The sequence below is a fragment of the Lepisosteus oculatus genome, chromosome 10, assembly GCF_040954835.1.
Source record: "Lepisosteus oculatus isolate fLepOcu1 chromosome 10, fLepOcu1.hap2, whole genome shotgun sequence".
Classification (NCBI taxonomy): domain Eukaryota; kingdom Metazoa; phylum Chordata; class Actinopteri; order Semionotiformes; family Lepisosteidae; genus Lepisosteus; species Lepisosteus oculatus.
Window position 1 is genome coordinate 32282530 of NC_090705.1, and position 23998 is coordinate 32306527.

The 23998-nt window shown below is 38.0% G+C and overlaps 1 protein-coding gene across 2 annotated transcripts in view; it reads left to right on the forward strand.

The window, feature by feature from the left end:
* Positions 1-23998, forward strand: part of gabbr2 (gamma-aminobutyric acid (GABA) B receptor, 2) — a 341109-nt gene that overhangs the window by 214808 nt on the left and 102303 nt on the right. For both annotated transcript variants that reach the window (XM_006635781.3, XM_015357533.2), the window contains exons 7-8: positions 161-403; positions 17046-17106. In XM_006635781.3, coding sequence (XP_006635844.1) covers positions 161-403; positions 17046-17106 — 304 coding nt within the window. The remainder of the gene's footprint in view (positions 1-160; positions 404-17045; positions 17107-23998) is intronic.

Here is a 23998-nt window from a genome sequence, read left to right on the forward strand (position 1 = left end):
CCATTAAAGTAGTGCAAATAGTGCAAATAAATCCTATTTTTGAGTACTGTTTTGTTAGCCTTCCCTTTGACCCTCAAGAGTGTTCTTGTTTATTCAAAGACCCTCGCAGAACAGCAACAAAAGATATTCTCTAAATAAAACCATTCTGCATCTTTTATAGACACCGCAGGAGTATGAGAGGGAATACAACAAGCGACGACTACAAAAAGGCGTGGAGTCCAGTAAATTTCATGGATATGCTTACGACGGTATTTGGGTGATTGCCAATACTCTGAAAAGGGTCATGGAAATTCTGAAACAGAAAGAGAAATTCAACAGATACCGGAACTTTACAGCAGATGATAAGGAGGTTGGCAAAATAGTTCTGGACATCATGAATGAGACTAACTTTTTTGGGGTAACGGTAAGTAAATGATTGATAGTTTTCAGACGGCTAATCACACAAAACCTAATAACATAACAGAGTATTCATGTGTAGGAACAAATTTGTACTTTTGAAAAAGTTCTAGTTCAGTAGCTGATATGCTTTTTCTGTCTTTTTTTTACTACCTGCAGATCAGTAGATACTTTACTGATATAATAAAAACTCTCTTTAATCAATCATTGGCATTTGTTCCTATTAAATGCTGATTCAAAGTCACACGAGGGTATAAACTAGAGCATTATTTGAATCTGATTAGAAGGATGTTAGCAATGTATTTTTTCTGGAGGATCAGAGAATACATTCTATAATGCATGTTATTTTTGAAAATAGTTACAGTACAGCAGTTTAAGAGGAGCCTTAATTCTTTAAGAAAGCATATTACTACCCAAATAAAATTTAGTTATGATATTTATACTTTTGAAAACTAATGACGCTGGAATGCAGCTTGTGTGATCAATACTTCAGACAAGTACAAAGCAAGCCTGACTCCCAGTGCCGGGCTTTAGTCTTTTGTGTTTGGTATGAGCTCGTTAGATCTTAGACACTGTTAAGAAGTGTAAAACCTCATTGCTTACTGACTATACTGTTGGTTTGACATTGGCCTAGGAACTGCTTTGCTCTCTTTCCCCAGTATTTTAGTATTTTCCATTTCTATAATCCAGTGTTACTTTTTAATGAAGCACATTCATGAAATGGAAAGCTGATTTAGTCACATATCAGCCTTCAATGTGTTCTACCTCATAAAAATACACTTAAGAAATTCAGCAGCCCACTATCATATTGTTATACCAATAATCATCTTTCATTCTGATAGGTACTGTAAAAGAGAAGATGTTATTAAAAGAACATTTATTTAGCAATTTCTAAATGCACACCTTACCTTACAATAATTTTTAAAGAAGACCTTTAAAAAGAAATACTGTAGAAACAGCACTTTTTACATGGTAAAAATCATTTCCATGATTTACCAGGAAATGGAAAACACCATTTCCTGGTAAATCATGATACCAGGAAATCTTTTTTCTTGGTGTGGTAAAATAGTTTATAATTGTAGCTAAACTGGACATACCGTAGTAAAATGTATCATTCAGTGCCTAAAATCATATAGAATGGGTTAATATTCATGATTTATGAATTGTGAGCTGCACATCAATATTCCCTCTGTGGGCAAGAAATATTTTAAATAAGGATATTACCACAAGTATCTGTCTCTTGCATAGCTGTAAAAAACATAAATAAAAAATGAATCACTTGAGACCAGAGGTGTAATTTTCCATGTTCCTCAAGCTCTCAATTCCATGGCTCAAAAGTGAACTTACATGATGAAAGAAGAAGAGGCATAAGTTTCAAAGAATGTGCAACTTCTGATGTGAAGAGAGAGTAAACTTGTTGGTTCGAGTTGTGGTTTATGTGGCAGTAATGGCTCCATTAACCATTGTGTTTTCTCTCAGATCCAATTGCAACTAGTCATATCTGCCTGTAATCTTTCTATCCTCTCTAGACTGGATCCCTTAACTTAAATTTAACTTAGAGCCACCTTGTATTTTGGGATCTCTGAGAATGATTAAGTTTTACAATATGTAATAAACCTCAGCCCATGAAGGACTGTGTGATCAAATTGGCAGGACTTTAAAAACAACTTGGGTAGCATCGCAAGTTGTTTTTAAAAATATAAATCGGTTAACTGTTTGCTTCTGTTTGTGTAATGGCGTGCCTGCTAGGGATTTCTATTGTGTTTTAGTTCTCCACTTTTAGAATGGAAAGGGAACTGGATTTTCAAAGTCTCTTAGCTTACAGTATATTTTTACATGAGCAGTATTACAAATACAGGCTACTTTCATATTATGAATCTCAGGATTTCGTTTTCAAGATTTTAAGCCCATTGTTGGTACAGACTAACAGGGGGTCCACTGATGCCATGCTCCCACATTTGTGTCAAACTGAAAATGACAGGACTTCAACTAAAAATAATTTAAAGATGGCTGTGAGCAGTCAAGATTTGTGATACATATCAAGATGTAGTTCATTATTGCCATAAAAACTAATTGTCACGATTAAAAGGCATATAACACATACTGTATACAGTATACAACATAGAGCCAAAAGCATAATAAACAGCACACCTCCAAAATATCTAAACATACCATCCTAACATACACTAGTAATTATATAAATTATAGTGAGACCATAACAATAATAACAAATAAGAAAAAATTGTGCAAGAATTTCAGAATCAACATACTGAGTTCATACATGTCACAGCCTCTAGGTAGGTACTGATATGGAACTTAATAGTCCTCGTCTTGATAGACTTAAGCAGCTTACCAGAAAGAAGAAAAGTAAACAAAGGATGAGTATGGTGGGAAGGGTCGGTGAGGACCTTTAAAGCTTTGTGTTTCAGTCAAGACAGGTAGAGTAACTCCACAGAGAGAAGGTTGCATCCTACAATTTAAGAGGCGATATATGCTACCCTCTCTAACTGCTTCTTGTCTTGGACAGACATTTTGCCATACCAAAAGGTCAAAACGTTCTCAATAACAGAACTGTAAAAGAGGATTATTGATTCCTGTGACACTGCAAACGTCTTTAACTGTCTCAGAAAGAACAACCTCTGGTGATCTTTCTTGGCCATAATGGATGACCTCCCGTTTTAGAGTTTGATGAGATGATGATGATAGAGATGATGGTACACAAGTACTTAAAATTCTCCACCACTTCTACAACCTGACCATTCATGTACTGTATAGTGGTGAGAGTTCTTCATTACCACGCCAAACGTTCACCTCAAGTTTTTGTTTTATTGACATTTACCGAAGTTCCAGGTTATTTCAGCTACACCATTCAACTAAATCAACTGCTTCATTCCTGTATACTGACTCATCTTTGCTTTTGATTCACCCCCAGAAAAGTAGTATCTTCAGCAAACTTGAACATTGTGATTGATTGTAATATACAGAATAGTCAGTTGTGTACAGCGAGCAAAGGAGAGGTGATACGACACAATCCTTGGGAGTGCCTATCGTTAGCGTGAGAGGTTTAGAGATAGTAACCTTCAGCTTCACCACCTGCTTCCTATCAGAAAGGACACCCAATAGCCAATAACACAAAGTCTGGCTAATATATATCTTTGCTTATCAAAAATCTTGAAAGGCATGATTGTGTTAAAAGAAGAACTGTAATCAATAAAGACGATCATGGCATACGAGCTGGGTTGTTCTAGATGTTGAAATATACTGTGTCATGGAGCTCCTGGGTGACTGCGTCATTGGTGTGGGTTCAAGTGCACGTTAGGAAATTAGCTATTAGTCGTTCAAATACCTTCATGATAACAGATGTCAAGGCTACAAGTCTGTTGTCATTGAGGCAGTTCACAAGTGATTTTTTAGGTACTTGTATTTGTAGCGCTCTCGGGTTCACATGGGTATGCGCCCCCGGGCCTCCGGCGTCACTCAACAGGGACCCAGCCGGTTGAGCTAAAGGTGAATCTTTCTTTTCTCAACCAAAGTAACCAAAGGATCCGCGTGGGCGACCTCTGTTCTCGACTCTTAGAACAAAGTAAAGTCCTGACACTCGGACACACTGGCAATCATGTGATTGTCTGAGCTGGGTCTGAGAATGTCCTGGAGGGGCATCTTCTTGACCCTGTGCTGCCTGTTTTATCATGGGGAACTACGGTCATTCATTGGTTGAATGCTAAGCGGGAATCAAGACCCATGTAGGGTTATCCTGCCCTACCAGTTACTGATTGGTTGATCGAGGTGGAGGATGAGTAACAATGCTCTCTGACATTAGGGTTGTAAACAACCTGGGATGAGACTCTCCCTTGTAGTCTCCCAGACAGTAAGGCACCAGAGATCACCATTTATTAGGGTGGCTGGAGAATCTCAGCTTTGGGAGTTGTTCCTTATCAGGAAACTCTATCAGATAGAAAAACACCTTCAATCTGAACCAAATGGAATGGCCTCTCTGTGCCCAGCACCACTGAGATGAGGGAGAGAGGGACTGGCAAGGGAGCAGCAAACTTAATTCCTGTATTATTAATAAGCTTTGCCGCTACATACAGTATTATACCAGCCTTTTGAAAGCAGTGCAGTACCTTTGCCTTCTCAAGGGATAGATTGAAAATATCTGTAAAAATAGAAGCAAGCTTACTGACACAAATTTCAGTGTAGCTGTTGATGCAAGGTTGGGTAGTGCTGTTCTGTATGCAGACAAATCGTCTTACATCGTGCTCCTGAGTGATCAAGGGTGGTTGAAGGGTGTCTAGGTGTAGTACACTGAACGCTATTTGCACGTCAAATCTGCAGTAAAATTCATTCAGCTGGAGTAGTTTGTTTCACCTTGCAGTCAGTGATTAGGCATCTTTGCCAGATGCCTCGGCTGTCATTGGTGCCTTTTTATTTCTAGCTTGTTCCTGTATTCAGCTTTGGCCCTCTTTACTGCATATAAGAATTCATATTTATTGGCTTTGAAGTAAGCATCATGTCGGTCTTTGAAAGCCCTGTTTTTCTTTCCCAAAGGGTTTTAATTTCCTTGTTGGAGCAGGGTTTATTATTATTGTACTCAGTGACTGATTTACAAGGAATACATCCACTCTCACAAAAGTGAATATATGATGTCATTGTCACTGAGCTCATTAAGATCACAACAGGCCTGTTTAAACATACTCCAATCTGTGATATTGAAAAAAAATCCCTTAGCACTTCTTCAGTCTCAGATCACTGTTTTATAGTTCTTGTTGGTTTACATGAATCTCTGTATATATCTTGGGATAAGAAATACTACTTATGACATATGGCTGAGGGGGCCTCAGACAAATACCTGTTATACAGAGATATTGGAGTAGCAATGACCCAGTGTTCAATTGTTCTTACTTGCACCTTCTATCTGCTGTCAGGCTGACATGATTAAAATCTCATGATTAAAACAATGACAGGGGAATGTAAGTTTTTGACCTCCAGGTTTTTGCTATTAATTGCTGGATAGCTGAAGCTGCGTTTGCAACCAGTGGATTATAAACAGCTGCTAGTACAACCGAGGTGGATTCCCTGGGCAGATGAAAAGGTCTGCAATTTATGATAAGAGTTTCTAACTTCAGAAACCAGTATTTCAAAAGTACTTTAGGATCTGAGCACCATCTTCGATTCTCATAAAAACAAACATCTCCACCTCTAAGTTTAATTGAATGGTCAGCTGCCCAGTCCTCCTGAAGGGGCACCACTGAATTCAGCCAGGTTGCAGTGATAAAGAGCATGGAGCAGTTAGTGTAGTCCCTTGATCTGATAAGCAAAGCCAGCTCATCCTTGTTTGGTAGACAGCAGACATTCGACAAAAAGAAGGCGTGGTATTGGTGAGCGGAGTTTGTGTTTCCTGAACTGGGTAAGAACTCCAACTCCTCAGTCCCATTTCCTAATCTGGATCGTGCAACTGGTGCATGAGGCACCTGTATTGAACAGATCAATAAAGTCATTTGATGAAAAAATTAGCTTATGTTGTAAATTAATACATGTAATCAATCCTATCGCACACAGAGAACTCAGAACCACGGGGCCCTGGTCGGGACCATGTTAGAAACACAGTTACATATCTGTGTTTTAGTTTCATATTTTCAGACTTTTATTTTTTTCATCCTGTTTTTCAATGAAGCCTTCTACCTTATATTTTTGTATGAAAAGAGCATTTAACAATTTAGCTTCCACAGCTAAGACTTTATTACCTTATGTTAATATATAATGTTTGTGAAACTTAATTAAAGCCTAGGGTTAATACAGTGCCTTTCAAAATGTGTTCAGACCCTTCTTCTGGTGTCACACTTTGCGAAATTACAAGATGATGCATATACATTTAAACGTAAGATTTTATTCAAAGCGCGGATGCTCAAAGTGAAGAGCTAAGTGTTGATGTATGTGGATCCTATGCAGACGAAGGAGAATGTACTGTAGATACTGAAGCAGGTGTCCAATCCAAGTCGTTAGGCGGGTTCGTAGTCAAAAGGCGAAGGGTACAGTAGTTCGAAAGCCGAGAGATACTGAAACAGGCGTCAATTCCAAAACGTAACGCAAGTCCGTGGTCGAAAGGCAAAGGGGAGTTCAGAAGCCGAAAGTAGTATCGCTAGGGGGTTTCAAACAACTCGAGGTAAGAGCTCTCTATGAGAGGAAACAATACCGAGCAACATGAAGCGGGTCTTGATGGTTTAAATAGCTCTGCATGCCGCAGAGTAGAGCGGGTGCTGATGGATTAACACGTGCGGCGGCGCTTGTTATTATTAACCCGCTGCTGGCACTAGTTAGCTCTTTTGTGTGTTGAACTCAGCTGGCTGGCGGTCGTGACACTAAGTTACAGTAAATATCAGTGAAAACTAAAGTGAGAGTGACTGAGTAATTGAGTAAATCGTGCTCTCAGAATATTCACAGACTTCAATTTTTTCATACTCTTCTGATTTGTGCTTTTCATTGACTTTATCTGTGACTTGCTTTGAAAGCTCTTTAGTCTTCATGGCTGAACCTTATCATTTTTGAAATTCAATAAAACCAAGGAACCTTAAAGAGGTAGGTGTTTTAATTCTGAAATGAGAACTAACATTCTTACACACAGACCAAGGCCACTCAGGTAATTCTGTGGTTTATTAAGATAATTGTGTGCACTTAAATTAACATTTGCCACAGCAAATAATTTGAATACGTATCCAATGATGACTCTTCCTTTCTTTTCTATTTCATGCCACCCATTTACGTTTCTTTGCATTATGGTGTGGGTTATATATGTAAAAAATATTAATTGCTTATCAAAACTGTCATGACTACCAGGCAAAAGTAACAAAATGTGAGAACTGGGCAAGGGTCTGAATACTTTCTTCCTTTCAAAGGCACTGTATAATTCCTAAAATGTTTATAGTTTTTAGAGCTTAAACTATACTTAAAAATATTTCAGACAGAGAGCAAGCAAGCCAGATAGCAGGTGAGAGAGAAGTAGAGGGTGAGTGAGCGATAGAGAGAACATTTACAGTATCAAAGGAGTTTTGCGTTTGAACCCAATGAAGCCAAGATTGGCTGCCTCATTGACAACCTATCTTCTCATCAAGTCACCATTTGGTACTCCTATTAAAGGTTGGATTCACCACACGCAGAAAGCAGCTCTATGCTTCTCGCCCATGTACAACTGGAGCTGAAAGCCAAGGCTCACTAGCACCGGTCCACTGGTGTAACCCTGCTGCCTGATTCTCCGGGTAGCTCTCAGATCTACAATTTGGAAGGTGGATTCTCCGGGCAGCCTGCACTTAATAGCTCAGCAGCCTGACTCCCTGGGCAGCTCTCTTCCTGACTACTCACTTGCCTGATTCCCCAAGCAAGCTCTGGTATCCAGAAACCCTGGCAGCGTGAATTCCCAGGCAGCACTCACTCCAAAAACATGCCCCTTCTGCTCTCCAGTCTACCTAATCAGCCCTCTGTTTTCCAAATGCTCACGGAAAACCCTGAAGCCCTGTGTCTGGATTCTTCCTGTCAGCTCACCGCAGTTGTAAAAGGATGTAGATATATCTGGCTAGTTTTATTTGACTGAAGCACATGCAGTAGGTGATCTCTTCTTGTTCGACTTGACACACAATTTAACATAACCCCAGAGATGGGTTCCATATGTTGTCAAGGAGGCTGTGTGTCCTGCATATTTCTATCTTTAACCCACTCTATGCCCTATCAATCCAAAATCCCCATGTGTTTTAGTAGTTTTGAAAATGTGGATATAGGTGGATTGCTTTAGACCCATAGCCAGGTGGAGCTGTGTGCTTCCCAGGTCAAATTGAAAACCAATTGGATTGGATGTGTAAATCTTGAAAAAAGAAAATTTCAGAACTGTAACTAGCTTCTTGAAATTCTTGTGAATTTTCATTGTAGTATACAGTTTGTATTTTTGCTCAAGGTCAGGATGATATTTATTCTGTTTATAGTAATAAGAAACAAAATAATTAATAAAACAATATTCAGATTGTTTTTTAATGTATAGCTAAACAAGCTGGTAACTGTAATATTTAAAAATGGTTATGAGGGAGTAAGACTAGAAACAGTTCGCCCAATTGTCAGAAACATAAAGGAAATAAAGAAGCACTGCTGTGATACAGAATGCACATCATCTTCTTACATGTCTGGTTAGAAATGCTCCTAGAACACATATTTTGCTGAAATGGTTATTACATGACAAACAGAATAGAGGACATGCTTTCGTAACGTGACATTGTTTTTAGAATTTCTAGGAAAAGCCTGAAAAGTGTTCAGTTTTCCAAGGAATAGCTGATTGGGTTTCAAGAGTGGTGAGAAGACCCACATTCCTAGAAGTTTTAAAAGAATTTTAGTTTTCCATCATCAGGAGGGTGTAGACCCTTGAAAATTCACGTTAATTGCCTGGAATTAAGAAAACAGAGAAAGTTTCAGAATAACATAACAATAACTGGAACATACTAATTTGGTTTAGATTATTATCAGGACTACCAGTGACTGTAGGATGATCACTTTGTAGAATTTAAAAAATATATATTATTTTAGTTATTGCTTCCCACAAGAGTGTTACCAAACAATTGAAATGTAAAGTACCCCAGTACAGGTGACTTCTAAAACAAGGAAAAGTTTTAGAAACATCCCTGTCAGACTAGAGTCTGCCAAAGCAATATTGTTACATAACCAGCCCACAGAGCCATAAATCTGTAAGTAGTAGTAAAAAAGAAAATAGTCCTGTCTATTGAGCACAGAAGTAAATATTTTAGCATTGGGCCAAGGGAATGTCATCCTACATTTTCATCTCACAAATTCCAAAGGAGACCTCTTGACTTTCCACATTAAGTCCATTCACGTCAACTTAAATCACAATCTAATGAACCAGTGTTGACAAGCTGTAGGCTTTTACGTTTGAAACCAGGCTTCACAGGCAATGTAACTGACATGCTTTATTGGATGTTGCTCTCACTTCTGGCAGAAAAAAAATTAAAAATGGTTTCATATAAATAAATAGTCTTAATCGAGGGCATTCATTTTATTCTATTCATAAGGTAAAGCATGGGTCTTGGACTCACAATGAGTTATCATTCCAATCCATTCATACTGTAAATCAGCATGTTCGGATTATTAATGCATAACTTACAGTATAATAGTCCAAGTAATTGTTTTTGGCGAACCACAAGAAGCAGTTATTCATATTTAACTTTGTACAAAAAACATCGCTTTAATAATAATTTAAATAGAAGTCTTGGGTGTTATTGTATATTGGCATAATTCTGCTTAAAGCTCTTTCCCTCCCAGTCTTTCTCTATTGCTATCCTACAACTGAAGCTGGCTGTCATGTATCAGGCAGCCCCAAGGCACTGTGCCATCTGGAGAGAAAATAAAGGGCCAAATGTGATAAGGGACTTTAAAACCTGCAGCTTTGATCACCCAGAGATTTCGGGGACAGGGAACAATGGCTTTGCTGCCAGCGATCATTGCTGTTGTTTCTTGTTGACACCATTGGCAAAATTCAAGCTTAAATTGCATTGGCAGATTAGGGTTTAATGCTGTCTATTCAGCTTTGTAAAACTGCTTTTTCCTGACACATAGGGCTGGATTGGTGTAAAGGTATGTATTCACAGAGACTGGGTTGCTTATATAGCAGGAGACTTAAAAAAAAATCAGTTATAAAAAGCTCTTTCTTTCACTCCACATCTCAAGGAAATTCCACCAATGATAGTCACAGTGTTACATCACCACAGACCTGCTGACAGCATGACTGATTGGCACACTGTCTGGAGAAGGCGAAGAAGCAGTATTCTCTGGCTCTTCTAGGTGATTGAAGATGACTATCACAGATTTTGCTAGGCAATGATGGTGGGAGATGCTCTCTGCTGTGATCTAAGTCCCATTTCCATTAACACCAGCATTTGATGGATAAAATTCCCTGCAGGAATCAAGCTCAAGCAGATGTCTCCCCTCTGAGCTCTGGGTGTCTGTTGTTCAGTGTTGGCTGCTTTTCAGAGATTAAGGCAGGATCTGGTTTTGGTTTGGAACCGGCTACTGAACATTTAATATGTTCTCAAGACATACGTAAGACTAAAGCACATACATTATGATAGTGTCACCACACTTGATTACTGTAGTCAAAATCCTATACCTGACTGAATTTTTTCTATATTTGTCTGATTTTTAGTGGGGTTCCCACTGCACTTTATACTGTACATGTCCATCACTTGCAAAGCAATTTCCCTGACTTAGTATATTTAATACATCGAAGAAGTGTTTACCATCTTTAGTTGAGTCTATATGCACATTCAGTGTAACATACTGTACATGCTGTTTCATATTTTGTTTTGTGTGTTTTCATTTGCTCTTTGACCTTACACACCTCTCTGTAGGAAGATAAATCTCTTTCTAAATCACACGCCAAAAGTAAAGTAAATAGAAAGCAAATCTGTTCTTTTATTTGGAATATTTAATGCACTGTACAATCAAGTGTAAACTTAAAAAAAATGTTAATACAGCGATCATTTCCAACACTTTTCTCCAGAAAACTGTCACACCTGTTTAACTACAGAGCTTCCAGTTTTGGTTGCCGTAGACAAAAACAGAATGAATATGTTTGTTCTGAAGGCACATGGCAGGAGAGAAACCATAAAGAGGCTATGTTAATCATGCATGCATTAGCAGTTTCATTGGGCTGATATCACATATGAGCAGACACCTGCAGCTGTGAGATGGTAATGATGAGGAACAAAAGCAACAGGATGCCAGCGTTTTTAGTATGTGCTGTTCAACTCATATTTTCAGTGATATATATCAGGGGGGTTGCAGTGGACCACCTTCACACTTCACTGGTACAGTGGTAACATTGAGAATGCTCAGTCTGGGATTTAGAGTCTTATTTATTTCTGTTCTCTTTCAATTTAGACATTCTTCTGGGACACAGGAATTCTCTTTGGACACAAAAATTTAAGTATTGAAGTGCAAAATAAAATGTGTTAAATGCCTAGACATCCAGACATCTTTTATGTGTCATGAAAAGCCTACTAAAGATTTTGCTGAAACAACTAAAATTAATTTAATTTGTTTGATACATTTTGCAATAGACCACCGTTAGTAAAACTCTTTGTAAGAAGATATGGAATGTGTAGGTACTTTTTTGTAAGCTAACAACCAAAAGCTGTGGGTGGGCCTAATATTACTAGCCATTTACTTCCCTGAACAGAATCATCCAGAAAGTCAGTTTGAGCTAGACTTGGGCAAGACAAGGTGCAAGCCTGTAGTTCCCTTGATAGGTAGTGTCTGCGATTGTGTGTGAGCCACTTGACACATGCAGGCAAGGAAGAAGAGAAGAGTGAGTGGAGTGCCAATGTTTACGTGTGTCCACATAGCAGGTTAGACCACAGAAGTGATATTGACTGGGCTGACAAATTGCAGAAGAGAGCTGGTTTATCTGTGTCTCTGAGTGAGCAGCAGCACTCGGATTGCTGCCAGTGCTTGCATGGTGAGAGTGTGTTCTACAAGTGAGTCGGTTCTGTTTAAGTACAGCAGCCTATTTACAGTATATTAGATGGCTTCCCTTTGCTGTTTATGTTTGAAAGATAGCAGACTGTCTTTCTCTGTGGTGCAACATTATGTGCTACCCCACAAGGGGAAGTTTTAGAGGATATTGGGTTGTAGAAAATGTTGTATTATTGTGTTTATGTGGCCTTGCAGGGGGAGAATTTAAAGCAACAATTCTAGAGGACTGATTTAGAAATCCATTAGATTTAAAGAGACTGTTCGGAAGTGAGAGAGAACAGGGTTGTCTCAAATGTTCGCAGTGTGAGTAATATGAGTAGTGTGTGGGTAGTGAAGTCCAGAGAACAGGAGTGCTGTACACAGGAAGTACAGAGTTGTGGAAGGATACTATCTAGCTGAGAGCCTCTGGTGAAGTGTGACTTGAGTAAAAGCAGCGTTGGCTGTGCATGAGAGAGAGGTGCGCCTGCACGTGTACAGCTGGGCTGTGAGGTTGGGCACCAGAGGTTGTGAGTGGTTGTGAGGAGTTGTGAGTTGCTGTATGTGAGTCTGGGGCATGAGGTTGAGGCTAAGACTGAGAGAGTAGCGTAAGGTAGAGACATCAGCAGCTGGAGGCAGATCTGAACTCCATGGGCTGACTGGCGGAGCGTGCGTGAGCCAGTAGCTATCATGAGTGAGTTACAACAGCGAGAGTAGGTTCCAAAGTAAGAGCAAGGAGCGAGAGGAGGTTCCGAGTGAGAGAAGGAGCAGGGGGCTCCACGTGACAAAATATCATTGTGGTGCAGGGAAGATTTACATAAAGCAGCAGCTTTGCACCTGTTGCTTGCCAGGATAGCTTCAGCTCCCCTGCATCCCTGTATTGGATAAAGCAGTTAGAAAATGGATGGATGGATGAACCTGTAAAGGCATATCAATTTACTGGATAATGCTGTGGATCTGAGTTTGCCCTATATTCTCTGCCTTTAAATCACGTTCAATAAAATTGAATGTGATTTCTATTTCTTTCTGATTCTCTAGTTAGAACATAAGCCAGAGAAGGCATATGTTGCTGAGTTAATAGTTACTGTAAGTGGGGTTGCAGTTTTGTTCAAACATTTCTTATAAGTGCCCAGTGCTAGGGCCGGAGTGTCCTGGTTGGGAAGTCTGTTCCAGATACTCAGTCTTCTCTGTGTAAAGAAGTGTTTCCTTTCCCCCATACCATATTTCTCTCTAAACTATTTTTTAGTTCACATAACGGAGTAACTGAGTCTGGCATACAGTGGTTTACTGGATTAACCCTATATGTAACCCTTAGTATTTTGAATATTTGCTTCACTTTTCTTGTCAGTCTCCTTTGTTCTAGACTGAATTAGCTCCCTTAGTCTGTGTGTACAGTATATGAACCTTTAAGACGTGGAATCATTCAAGTTACTTCTCTCTAATCTCTTTCTAAAACTACAATTTTATTGGTATAGTGACAAAAGCTGAGTACAATTGTTACGACACGCCCCCGGAGGATTCGAGATTCCACCTCGCACTCCAGCACTTTTCCCCATTAGCCTATTTAATGCTGCTTCACACTCTCCCCGGTGCTCAGTATTACTGTAGGTTTTCCTGGCTAGAGCTACCCCGTCTTCCTGGGATAAGTTACATCTTGGTTTTTGGCTTCCTGACCCTGGTCTGTTCTCCGACTATGTCTCCTGGTTTTGTTTTGGTACTTTGATTATTTTTTTCTGATTCTGTACTTTTGCAATGTTTTTTTGTCCTTCGACTTTCTGACCTCGGACTGTTTAATCGACTACGCCTCTGAAGTTCGTCCTGATTATTCTGCAAAGGGTACTCATTAATATTCTATAACAACAATATCCTAAATGATTTTGTCTAAGTGTTTTTCCAGTTTAAGTCTATCATTTCTAAAACTGCAACAGGTGATGGATTGGTCTGTAGTTTTGTGGCAAATTCTGGGGGAGAGTGTTAGTCATTAGGTCATCCAGCTAAAAGTAATTTTAAAATAAATCATGTGGCAGGACAGTAATCCTAAACACAAAAACAGATGCACAATTAATTAGATATATAATAAAGTGTAAAAAAATATATATTTTGGATTGGCCGAGTCAAGACCTGAACACCATCAAAGCTATGACAGAACTTGAAGCAAGGAAACCCTCAAATGTCACCAAGTTGATGTGTTCTGTTAAGAAGAATGAGCCTAAAAGCTGATGTTAGAGACTGGTAAACAGTAAAGGGACCTGTCTAATTGATGTAATGGTTGCTAAAGGAGGAGTCACCAATTGTTGAATCTAAGTGTTCACATACTTATTCACCCAAGGATATTTACTTTTGGGCCATTTTGTAATCAAAATATATCTTATGCATTTGTGTTACACACATTTAACCTTTCAGTCTAATTACCCTCAGCAGCCATATCACTCTGCAACTCACAACTGACAGCCCACTGAAACTAAGCAGGTGCGAGCCTGGTCAGTACCTGGATGGGAGACCTCCTGGGAAAAACTAAGGTTGCTGCTGGAAGAGGTGTTAGTGGGGCCAGCAGGGGGCACTCACCCCGTGGTCCATGTGGGTCCTAATGCCCCAGTATAGTGACGGGGACACTACACTGTAAACAGGTGCCGTCCTTCAGATGAGACGTAAAACCGAGGTCCTGACTCTGTGGTCATTAAAAATCCCAGGGCGTTTCTTGAAAAGAGTAGGGGTGTAACCCCAGTGTCCTGGCCAAATTTCCCATTGGCCCTTCCCAATCATGGCCTCCTAATAATCCCCCTCTCTGAATTGGCTTCATTACTCTGCTCTCCTCCCCACTGATAGCTGGTGTGTGGTGAGCGTTCTGGCGCACTATGGCTGCCGTCGCACATCCAGGTGGATGCTGCACATTGGTGGTGGTGGAGGGGAGTCCCCATTACCTGTAAAGCGCTTTGAGTGGAGTGTCCAGAAAAGTGCTATATAAGTATAAGCAATTATTATTATTAATTATTACCCTCTAGGGCTCAGAAGGCATCTTATTTTCCTTCAGGTCTGAGATAGGGAAATGTCATGCCCAGTACACCTAGAGGGCGCTCTACTTCTGTCCTGTTCTTAGTTCCCTGTGATTATTCATGTCTTTCTGGTGTGTCTTGTTGTGTAGCCTATTGACTTCCTGCTTCTGCTCTGCTCCTCACTCAGCATTGAGGTTCAGATGAGGTTCCTGAGAAAAATAATAACAAATGTAGGGTTTTGCATACAGCACATACAGTAAAAACTTAAACATAAACAATAAATGGGAAAAGCATTTTTTCTACTTCTTATGAAGCATACAGTATAAAGTGCAGGGGCTACATATGAGGCTACTTAATAGTAGAATTCTTAGTTTATTAAAAGATAGGTGTTTATATTGAGTTTTCATTTTCTAGAAAGTGTTGGGAAGCTATAAAACAGGCAAACAAAATCTTAGGATGTGTAGTTAAAATGTAAAATGCAAGCCTAGGGATGTTATTTTAAAAGGGTATAGTCCATTAGTAAGACCTCATAGGGGTCACTATGCTATAAAATGACATTTCGGCTCGGGAGTCAGTTCAGAGAAGAGCAATCAATAAGTTACACATCCTAGAGATCTAAGGAATGTCCTTCTCTGATAGGTAAAGAGAGCTCAAACCTTTTAGTTTCACAAAAGACTAAGAGTGGACTAGATCCAAGCATTCGAAATCTATGAAGATATTGATATTGAAAGTACATGAAAGGGGATATAAAACTGAGAAAAGGATAGATTTCATTGCACACAGAGTTGCAAGTGGAACAGGCTATACAACCTTGTTTATGAAGCCATAAAAGGCTGTTGGCTTTTAAATATGTTCAAATAAGTCAGCAAATAATAGCTAACATACTGTATGGGCATTTATAAATATTGCTTATATAAATGTCTCCTGAGTGTCAATTGTTTAAAATTTCCTTGATTGGTTGATCCATATGGCACTGACATCTCCAGTTTGAGCCTGGAACTTGTCAGTTTCTGGTTTAGCTGGAGTGATATTAGATGTACTGTAGTTGCTTTCCATTTAGTGCATGCTCTCCTTTAATGGGCCCTAAAGATGTATGTTTATCAAGAGATGAATGACTCTGGGTAAATTGTGTGGGTACAGTAAATATAGTAATAATTGGTGCTTCAGATGTTTTTTTTTAAGTATTCATTTAAAAATGGTGTCAGAATTTTTATTTCACTTTGTATCAGAAAACTCCCGTGTTCTTGATATTTCAACTGAATAAGCCTGGTTTATTGTGAGAGGATGTTGTATTAAAAATGATGTCTGTATAAAAACTACTTCCAAAAAGATTAGATTATTTAAGCTGTTGATACAGGAGAACAGAAAGAGGTCCTATAAACAGAAATGGATTTAGCAAATATAGCTATATTGCAAGGAATTCCTTTACTTTTACAATATAAAATAAACTCAACACAGATTTCATAAATTATCTAGATAATGGTCACAGTGAAAATTGTTATAAGATACTTCTTTACAATGAAGCCCAATTTGTTATGGTGCCAAAAGTCAGTGATACGCCTACAAAGAGCATTATCAATCTTGATTAAATACAATCTTTGGTTATTATCTGCCATGAACTGACCTCTTACATTTATTTCAATTCTGACTTTCGATTTACTTGATTCAATTGCAGCCAAAGCAAGTACAGAATAGGATGTAGTTTATGAAATTATAAACGTTTTGGTTGTAATGTGTCATTTTCTCATTTTCTGGATTGAAATATGTGCAGCATTTCAGTTCTCTTGAAATTTATAAGGCAATAATCATTGGGTTGTAATTACATTCATTCACCCACATTTAAAAAAAAATATTAAAACAATCTTCGTTTTCCTTCAAAAGTGGAATTTCATGTGGCGATAATTGCATTTCCTACATAATTCTTAAAATGTAATTCCATGTGGAGTTGCTTCAACATAGCCAGCCTCTTCCATGTAATATGTTTGCATTCCTAGAGACATTTAAGACTACAAAAACACAGGGTTTTGAGAAGGGTAAGTTAAAGCTTATTTTGGTCTTCTAACAGTCTACAAGTCCTTACAGTTTGGTTGTTCAGCTAGGTATACTCTCATGTGTTTGCCTTCAGAATATAATGTATATATAACCCTTTTTTTTCAGGGTCAGGTCATGTTCAGAAATGGGGAGCGGATGGGCACAATCAAATTTACTCAGTTTCAAGGTAAGTGTGTGATGTCTCAGTGATTAACTGCTGTGCCTCCAATTATACACACTTAAACTATTCTCGCTTCATGCTGTTAAGCTCTTTGTGTGAGCATAAGGAGTATAGAGAAAAATAGTTACATGCACCAAAGGATAACACTGAACTAAGTTAAAAAATTATGTTTGGGGGTCACAGATATGGAAACATTTTGATTAAATGTATTATTTTCCCCATCTTGGCTAGCAGCTGTCTGGACTAGTTGCCGTGCCTCTGCGGTTGTAATTAGAAGGTTTGGGGCTCAAATCCCATGAGGTAGGCACTGCAGTTATAGACATGCAGAAAGTACATAACTGAGATTACTTCAGTCAATTATTCAGCCGTATAAATTGGAACAAAATCAGCTACTATGAAAAAAAAAACATAATAATGGTGTTATACTTTAATAATAGGTATTTATATACATACTTTCATGAATACTACCCATAAAACCAGATTCAAAAACTCTCCCAACATCCCACTATTACCACCACTCTGCCATCGCCATCTGTTTTAATTTTCGGGGCTGTGCTTTAGTTTTATTTTTATTGTGGGTCAGACAGCATATTGATAATTCAGTTTGTAAAAGCTTTGCAAAGCCAGTAGAATATCAATGTCCTTGAATGCATTAAATATTTAAAATTTCATACATGCAAAGCTTTAGTTTCCTGAGACAGCACAAGCAAAGCAGAATAAGAGTTTATGAACTGGCAGTTGACTTCGTGAACATAAAGTTTAGCTTGCTTTGAGAGTTTTTGCTGATATGCTATTGTGCATCATGTCAAAAACCGGTACAGCCTCAGAACTGAAATTGATGGCATTTCATAAACAGCAATTAAATAAATTCAACTAGAAACATTACAGAGGTTAAGTAACAGCAGACTCGGCAGTCTAATATTCTTAATTCATTCTTTGGTATCTTAGGTACTGTGCACTCCAAGGGTATTGGGACGGCTAATTCAAAATTTAGTTTTCTTTTGCAGTCAATAAATGTGTACTTGTGATCAGCAGATTAATTTGTGTGATTCAGCACACATTATTTTTAGCTTATTGCATGGATATGTTTGATCATATGCAAATAAAAACATACTGTACTGTTCAATTATGTGATTTTATGTGACCGTATTAAGTGAGTCAGTTCCAGATATAGCCCTGCATAACATTATCTTCACCATGCTTGACAGAATAGGTGGTCAAATTAGTTTTTATTTGACTGTCTTAATAGTTTTTGGTGGAACTGTTTGAGTTCTGAATCTTTATTTTGTATCTGTAATGAAAGTTACTTTTTATTAAGATAAATTAACACAACGAAAGAGAATGAACTGCTTTACATTGACTCAAACGGACTGCCAACATCCAAATGAGCTAAAGTATGAAACCATACAAAAAGGAGGACCTCTTTGATTGTGAGCTTGTGGATTTCAATGCTGTTTTTCAGGCAGTTTGAGTTGCCATTAAGTAGAAAATGTTATCAGGAAGGAACCAGAGCATCCCTGCTTTTGCACTTTTCAACAACTGTGAAAATGTACTGGGCTGTGTGAATGCCCAAGGCAAGATGACCTTCCTGTTTCTCATTCTCCCTCACATCTTACACTCCCAAATGACTTGGCAGGAAATAACTGACATCCCTTTTGACACATCACTGCTGAAAAAGGGATAGCCCAGAATTAATATTTAAAGAGGCGCCAATCCCTTTGCAAAGACAGCCATTCATCTTTTTTAGAGGAGATGGAAATGCATCTTGTGCCAAAGAAACTCTGAGCATGTCAGCTACTACATCATGCTCATGGTGATATACAGTAGAATGCAGCTTGTTTTCTTAAATTAATCTAGCTAGGAAAAGAAGCTTCCTGAATTCCTTTACAGATTTAACAGCATGGAGTCTCCAACACAAATACCATTAAGCACAATATTTTCAACAGTACATTTAAGGGGTTTTACTAAATAAATGACAGTTTTACTCAATTGTATTAAATACATAAATTCGTTTTTCTACAGTGACAGTGATATTGTACATTACATTAAGAAAGACTTGGCTAGATCTTCTGCAACAAAATACAAATAAAATATAAAAACTGAGTACCAAAATTAAACTTCTAAGTACAATTTGAATTCACTTTTTTATATTAAGGGGGTTGAATGTATATGTATATTTAATGGCCATAATTATTAGGAGAATTAGTAATAAATGGTTACTAATTTTAATTAAAATCACACATTATCTGGCCTGCAGATCATCAATGAATGTTTTGTTGGATATATTTATATTACATCCTTTTACATTGAAACACAAACTACTGTATCTGGAAACTGGATTTCAATTCTGTTTTAATATTGTTTTCTCAAAATGCTGAATACCTTAAAAACACCATGAAGCATTTTGATACAGCAGCTTAAACACCAATTTGTGTATTTATTTACTGTGAATCAAATGCTGCAGTACAGTATTAATCCAAACGTTTTTCTGCTATGAACATGTATTGAAAATATATTATCTGTAGGAAGAATGGTAATGTTCTACTACAGAAGAGTACTTTTAAATACATCCAGTATGCAATTATGTCAGAGAAACATTCATGTAGTGTGGCAAATCCTATACTGGAATATTACATATAAGATATGTTATTGCTGTACTGTACATCTGCAGTGCTTATTGAAAGTCTACAATGTTTTGGCCTAACAGACTGAAATCAAGATACTGTAGATGCTATACACCATATACAGTATACAGTACATGCACATACTGTATACTGTATGTTCATTTGTGTGTAGAGACATAGTGGGCCAAACAGAAGGTTTACTTTAGGAAGATTAAGAGGGTGAATAATGTTGATGGCCAGAATATTAGGGACAGGCAGGGTAGTGAGAAGGTTTGAATGCAAACAAAGTGAACATGAGTTTTTCATATGAGATGTCCAATGTCTAGCTTCACAGTTGCAGGTGCTATTGATCAAGCAATGTGTAAGTGTACAGTATCCTGATTTATTCGGTATTAGTGTAAAAGGCTTTTGTGAAGAGTCACATTAGAGCTTGGGTTATTTTTTACTCATCATTAAATTTCACTGTTTTACACTGAAAACGCATTAGAAAGGCAATGTTCAAACTTTTCACTTCTAATTTCTATTTATGCATTGCTAACTTATTAGCTGCTTTTAGTGTGATTTTATGAAAGGTTGTGCTATGTCTATAGAAAATATTAGAATTTAGAGAGGATATTTTCCCACAGTTTTTACTTACTCATTACCTGCTAAGAATAAACTGCTTGAAAGTGTGATAACAAATTAGTGTGGTACAAAATTATCATTTCCAGGTTTCTATGTGCAAAGATGATGTTTGCACATGTAAAATGGCACAAAAACTGGCAGCTTTTATTGCACTTTGTTGTCCCAGTGGTTGGGTGAAAACAGTGAAGGAATACATCACTAAATTGCACAGGCTGATTTAACATTCCATAATGAATACCTTCACTGAATCAAATATAAACAGTGTGGACCTGATAAAGTGGCTGTTGTGGCAGAGTACCTGGGTAGAAGACTGTAATGATTATGGGAACACCTCTAGTGGCCACTTGGACATTGTAATGATCTCACCTGTTGTAAACTAATTGGTTTATTATTATTGAATGGATGTAAGATGTTCACAGTTACACAGGTGTTCATCTGCATTCGTAAGTGCGTTTCATTCTGAAGTTAGTAGAGCAGGAAAGGAGGAGGGTGGTAGATTAAGGATATTAAAAGAGCTGGGAGTAGCTGTTTTGGTAAAGTGTTACAAAACATTTTTGGCTTCTATTAGATCAAGACGGGCACGATTTTAACTAGCCAGGTGTTTTGAAGGATGTTGGTTTTTTGTTCTGTTTATTTCTTAACCTTAATAAAGACGCAAATCTTCCTGGACTTTCAGATTCCTTTGGGGTGGAGTCGAGTTTTCACTTCCCCATGAGCCTTGAACCATGATACCACAGTCTAGGATCTTTGTTATGCTACTGTATGTTAATCATTTTGAAGTTTTTTATTCTTAATCAATATCATGTTACTGTAATTGGTTATCATAATTAATATAATTGTTTATCAAAATTTATATTTTCCAGACCTCACTAAGATGGTTTAGGGAAGAGAGCTGTACCTCTCTAATGAACAGGACCCTCATGATTTGAAAACAATGGGCTTATTAATAACTAAGCATTTACCTGTAGTTAGCTTTCTCATATTTGCTTCTTCATTGAAAATACTTTTTTGGCACGTCTGAATGTAACCATTGACTAGTTCAGTTCATTGGCAAAAATTACTAATACTATTACTGTACATTTAAAACTGCAACATAAAAACAATAAGTGTACAGCATACAGCTAAGAAAATATTTACTCCTACTTCCACTAAACAACACATTTTTTTCAATTCAATTAAAAATAAAAATTAATTTGAGAGAGAGTATTTGGATGTTTTTCATGGGATTCAATTTACCTGACCTCTGTTTAGAAAGAAGACTGCATGGAAAGTGGACATTGTTGTTCAGGCAATTAATATATAATATAAATATATATAATTTAAAATATAATCATTCTAGATGATTTTCTTAACATTTTATTGTTATAATTTGTACTATTTTTTATTCACTGTCTGACATTCAGACAATGAATCCCGGAGTTAATTAAAAAAGTAAAGTACATAGTAAAATGGAGATCCCTATATAAATAAGCACGTTACACTGGGAAATCATTTAAAACTCAGTAATGGAGCATTGGCAGTAATGTGCTCAAAATGGATCACTGGAATAAATTTTCTGCATCAAGTTAGTTTATTTATTCAAATCATCATTAAAATTGTACTAAACACAGTAGTTCAAATGAATACCTCAAATAAGCCCAATGTTAATATTAATTATGTTTTCTGTCCTTTGGCTGCAAGCTTTTTAGTTTAAACTTTAAACATTAGACAAGGAAACGTTAGACTGTAAAGGGTCCTTAAATGAGCAGCAGTTACCTCTAACAGTCAAGATGAGCTGTAAAGTCATCCGAAACATTAAAATGCCCTGTCTTGTTACAAAAATCACAGAATAAAAGTTTTCACAAACTTTTAATAACACAGAATTTGTTATAACACGCAACTAAGGACCTGCTTTGAAAGATGGAACCTGTGATTCTCCATGATGTAATTTCCCAAAAATCTATAAACTTCATGGTTATACCTTCTCTCTTGACTATTATTGTTTACTCCCAACCTTCTGTTCTTTGCTGCTACATTTTTCTTGAAGAGAAATATCTGTAGCTCCAATAAGAACCTCTTTTGGGCTCAGAAAAGACCAATATCCTGTCACATCCTGTTCATGTGTTCCTTCTCTGCCCCTGTCAGCTGCTTCATTCCCATCATGCTTTGCTTCCAGGCTAGCCTTGACAATCTTTCTCTTAATAGTGTCGCACTAGTTCTGGTTGATGTCCTGCTCTCTGTAGGCCTCTCTGATGCCTCCTCTGTGCACTCCATTACAGCTTTCCCTACGGTTAACAACTGCACTCGAGCCAAGCTCCATCACACCCTCCATAAACAGAGCATTTCTTTAATAAATACCCCAAAGAAAGAAATATTTTTTGTTGTTATTTGAGAACAGTAAAAAAAAAGCCAACAATTTACAAAAAGAAAGCCTAGAGAGAAAAGAAAATAAGGAAACAACAGTGAGATGAAGGGAGTAAATAAGCTGCGGTCCACCAGCCTCCTTCTGGTGTTGGCATCGATGCCATTGATCGCAATGCCACAAGGATCCCTGTGCTGCCTGTGTCTCTGTCTGCTAGGCTGTCTGCCATATGCCATCCATCTCATATTCCCATTTTATTTTTCTCTCTCCATGTTTCTCATCCTCCTTGTGTTTAATCCAATATTCTTATTTTTCTACTCAACTGTTTTTTTTTCTCCCTTCCCCATCTCTGCGTACACGTCTTGTGCAATCTTATTTAGTTGTTTAACCCTCGTTATTCCCAGTGCAATCTATCAAGCCTCAGGCCCCAGGCTCATTTGCACGTGTTCCTGCCATCCTACCTGGCCTGGTTGTTTCTCTTTTAGACCCTGCTCCCCTAGACACTACCTCCTTGCCCCCAGCGTGTCCAGCTCTTCTGCTCAAAAATCCTTAAGCTCTGCAAACTCCAAGCCTACTCCACAAGTCACTACTCCATGCAGATCTCTGTAGACCAGTAAAATCCTCCTAAACAGTAGCTATATCCACAATGTCCCTCTTGGATCTCTGTTGGCTTCCTTCTTAGCACAGAGTTAAGTGTCCTACCCAATGTATCTATAGCCCCAGAAATGTCTCTCTTCTGTCCTATTCTCTTTCTCTTTCCTGCTGGCATCCCTCTTGGAGTGGTGCTAGACACACTTCCTTCTCCTCCAACTCCTCACACTCCTCCCACGCGCCTAAACCATCTTCCCAGTTCCTTGGATATCTGCTTCCTTCAGCTCCTCCTTGCTCCAGCAGTACATCCTTACATCCCGTCTTACATTATGTCTTGATCTATTTCATCAACAATATTGAGGGTCTGGATGTTAATCTGTTCTCTGTTCTTCTCTGCGCAAGCAATCATACTCACACCGGAACTGTACATTGCAGCTTCATCTCTTGTAACTTAAAATCTAAGTGCTTCTTAGATTCTCTCTTGCTTCTTCAAGGCTGTCACAATTACTGCACTTTCTGCCTACCGTGACATGTTGTGCACTGGTTTCCCAGCACATCTGCCTGAGCAAAATACATCAACTACATCAATTTACATAAATTTCCCTGGGATTAACAAAGTATTATCTATCTATCTAAAATACCTGTCCTCCATGCTCTTCACTTCAGAAGCTCTACTTTTACAAATACCCCAGGTCGTTTTCGATTCTGGCCACAGTGT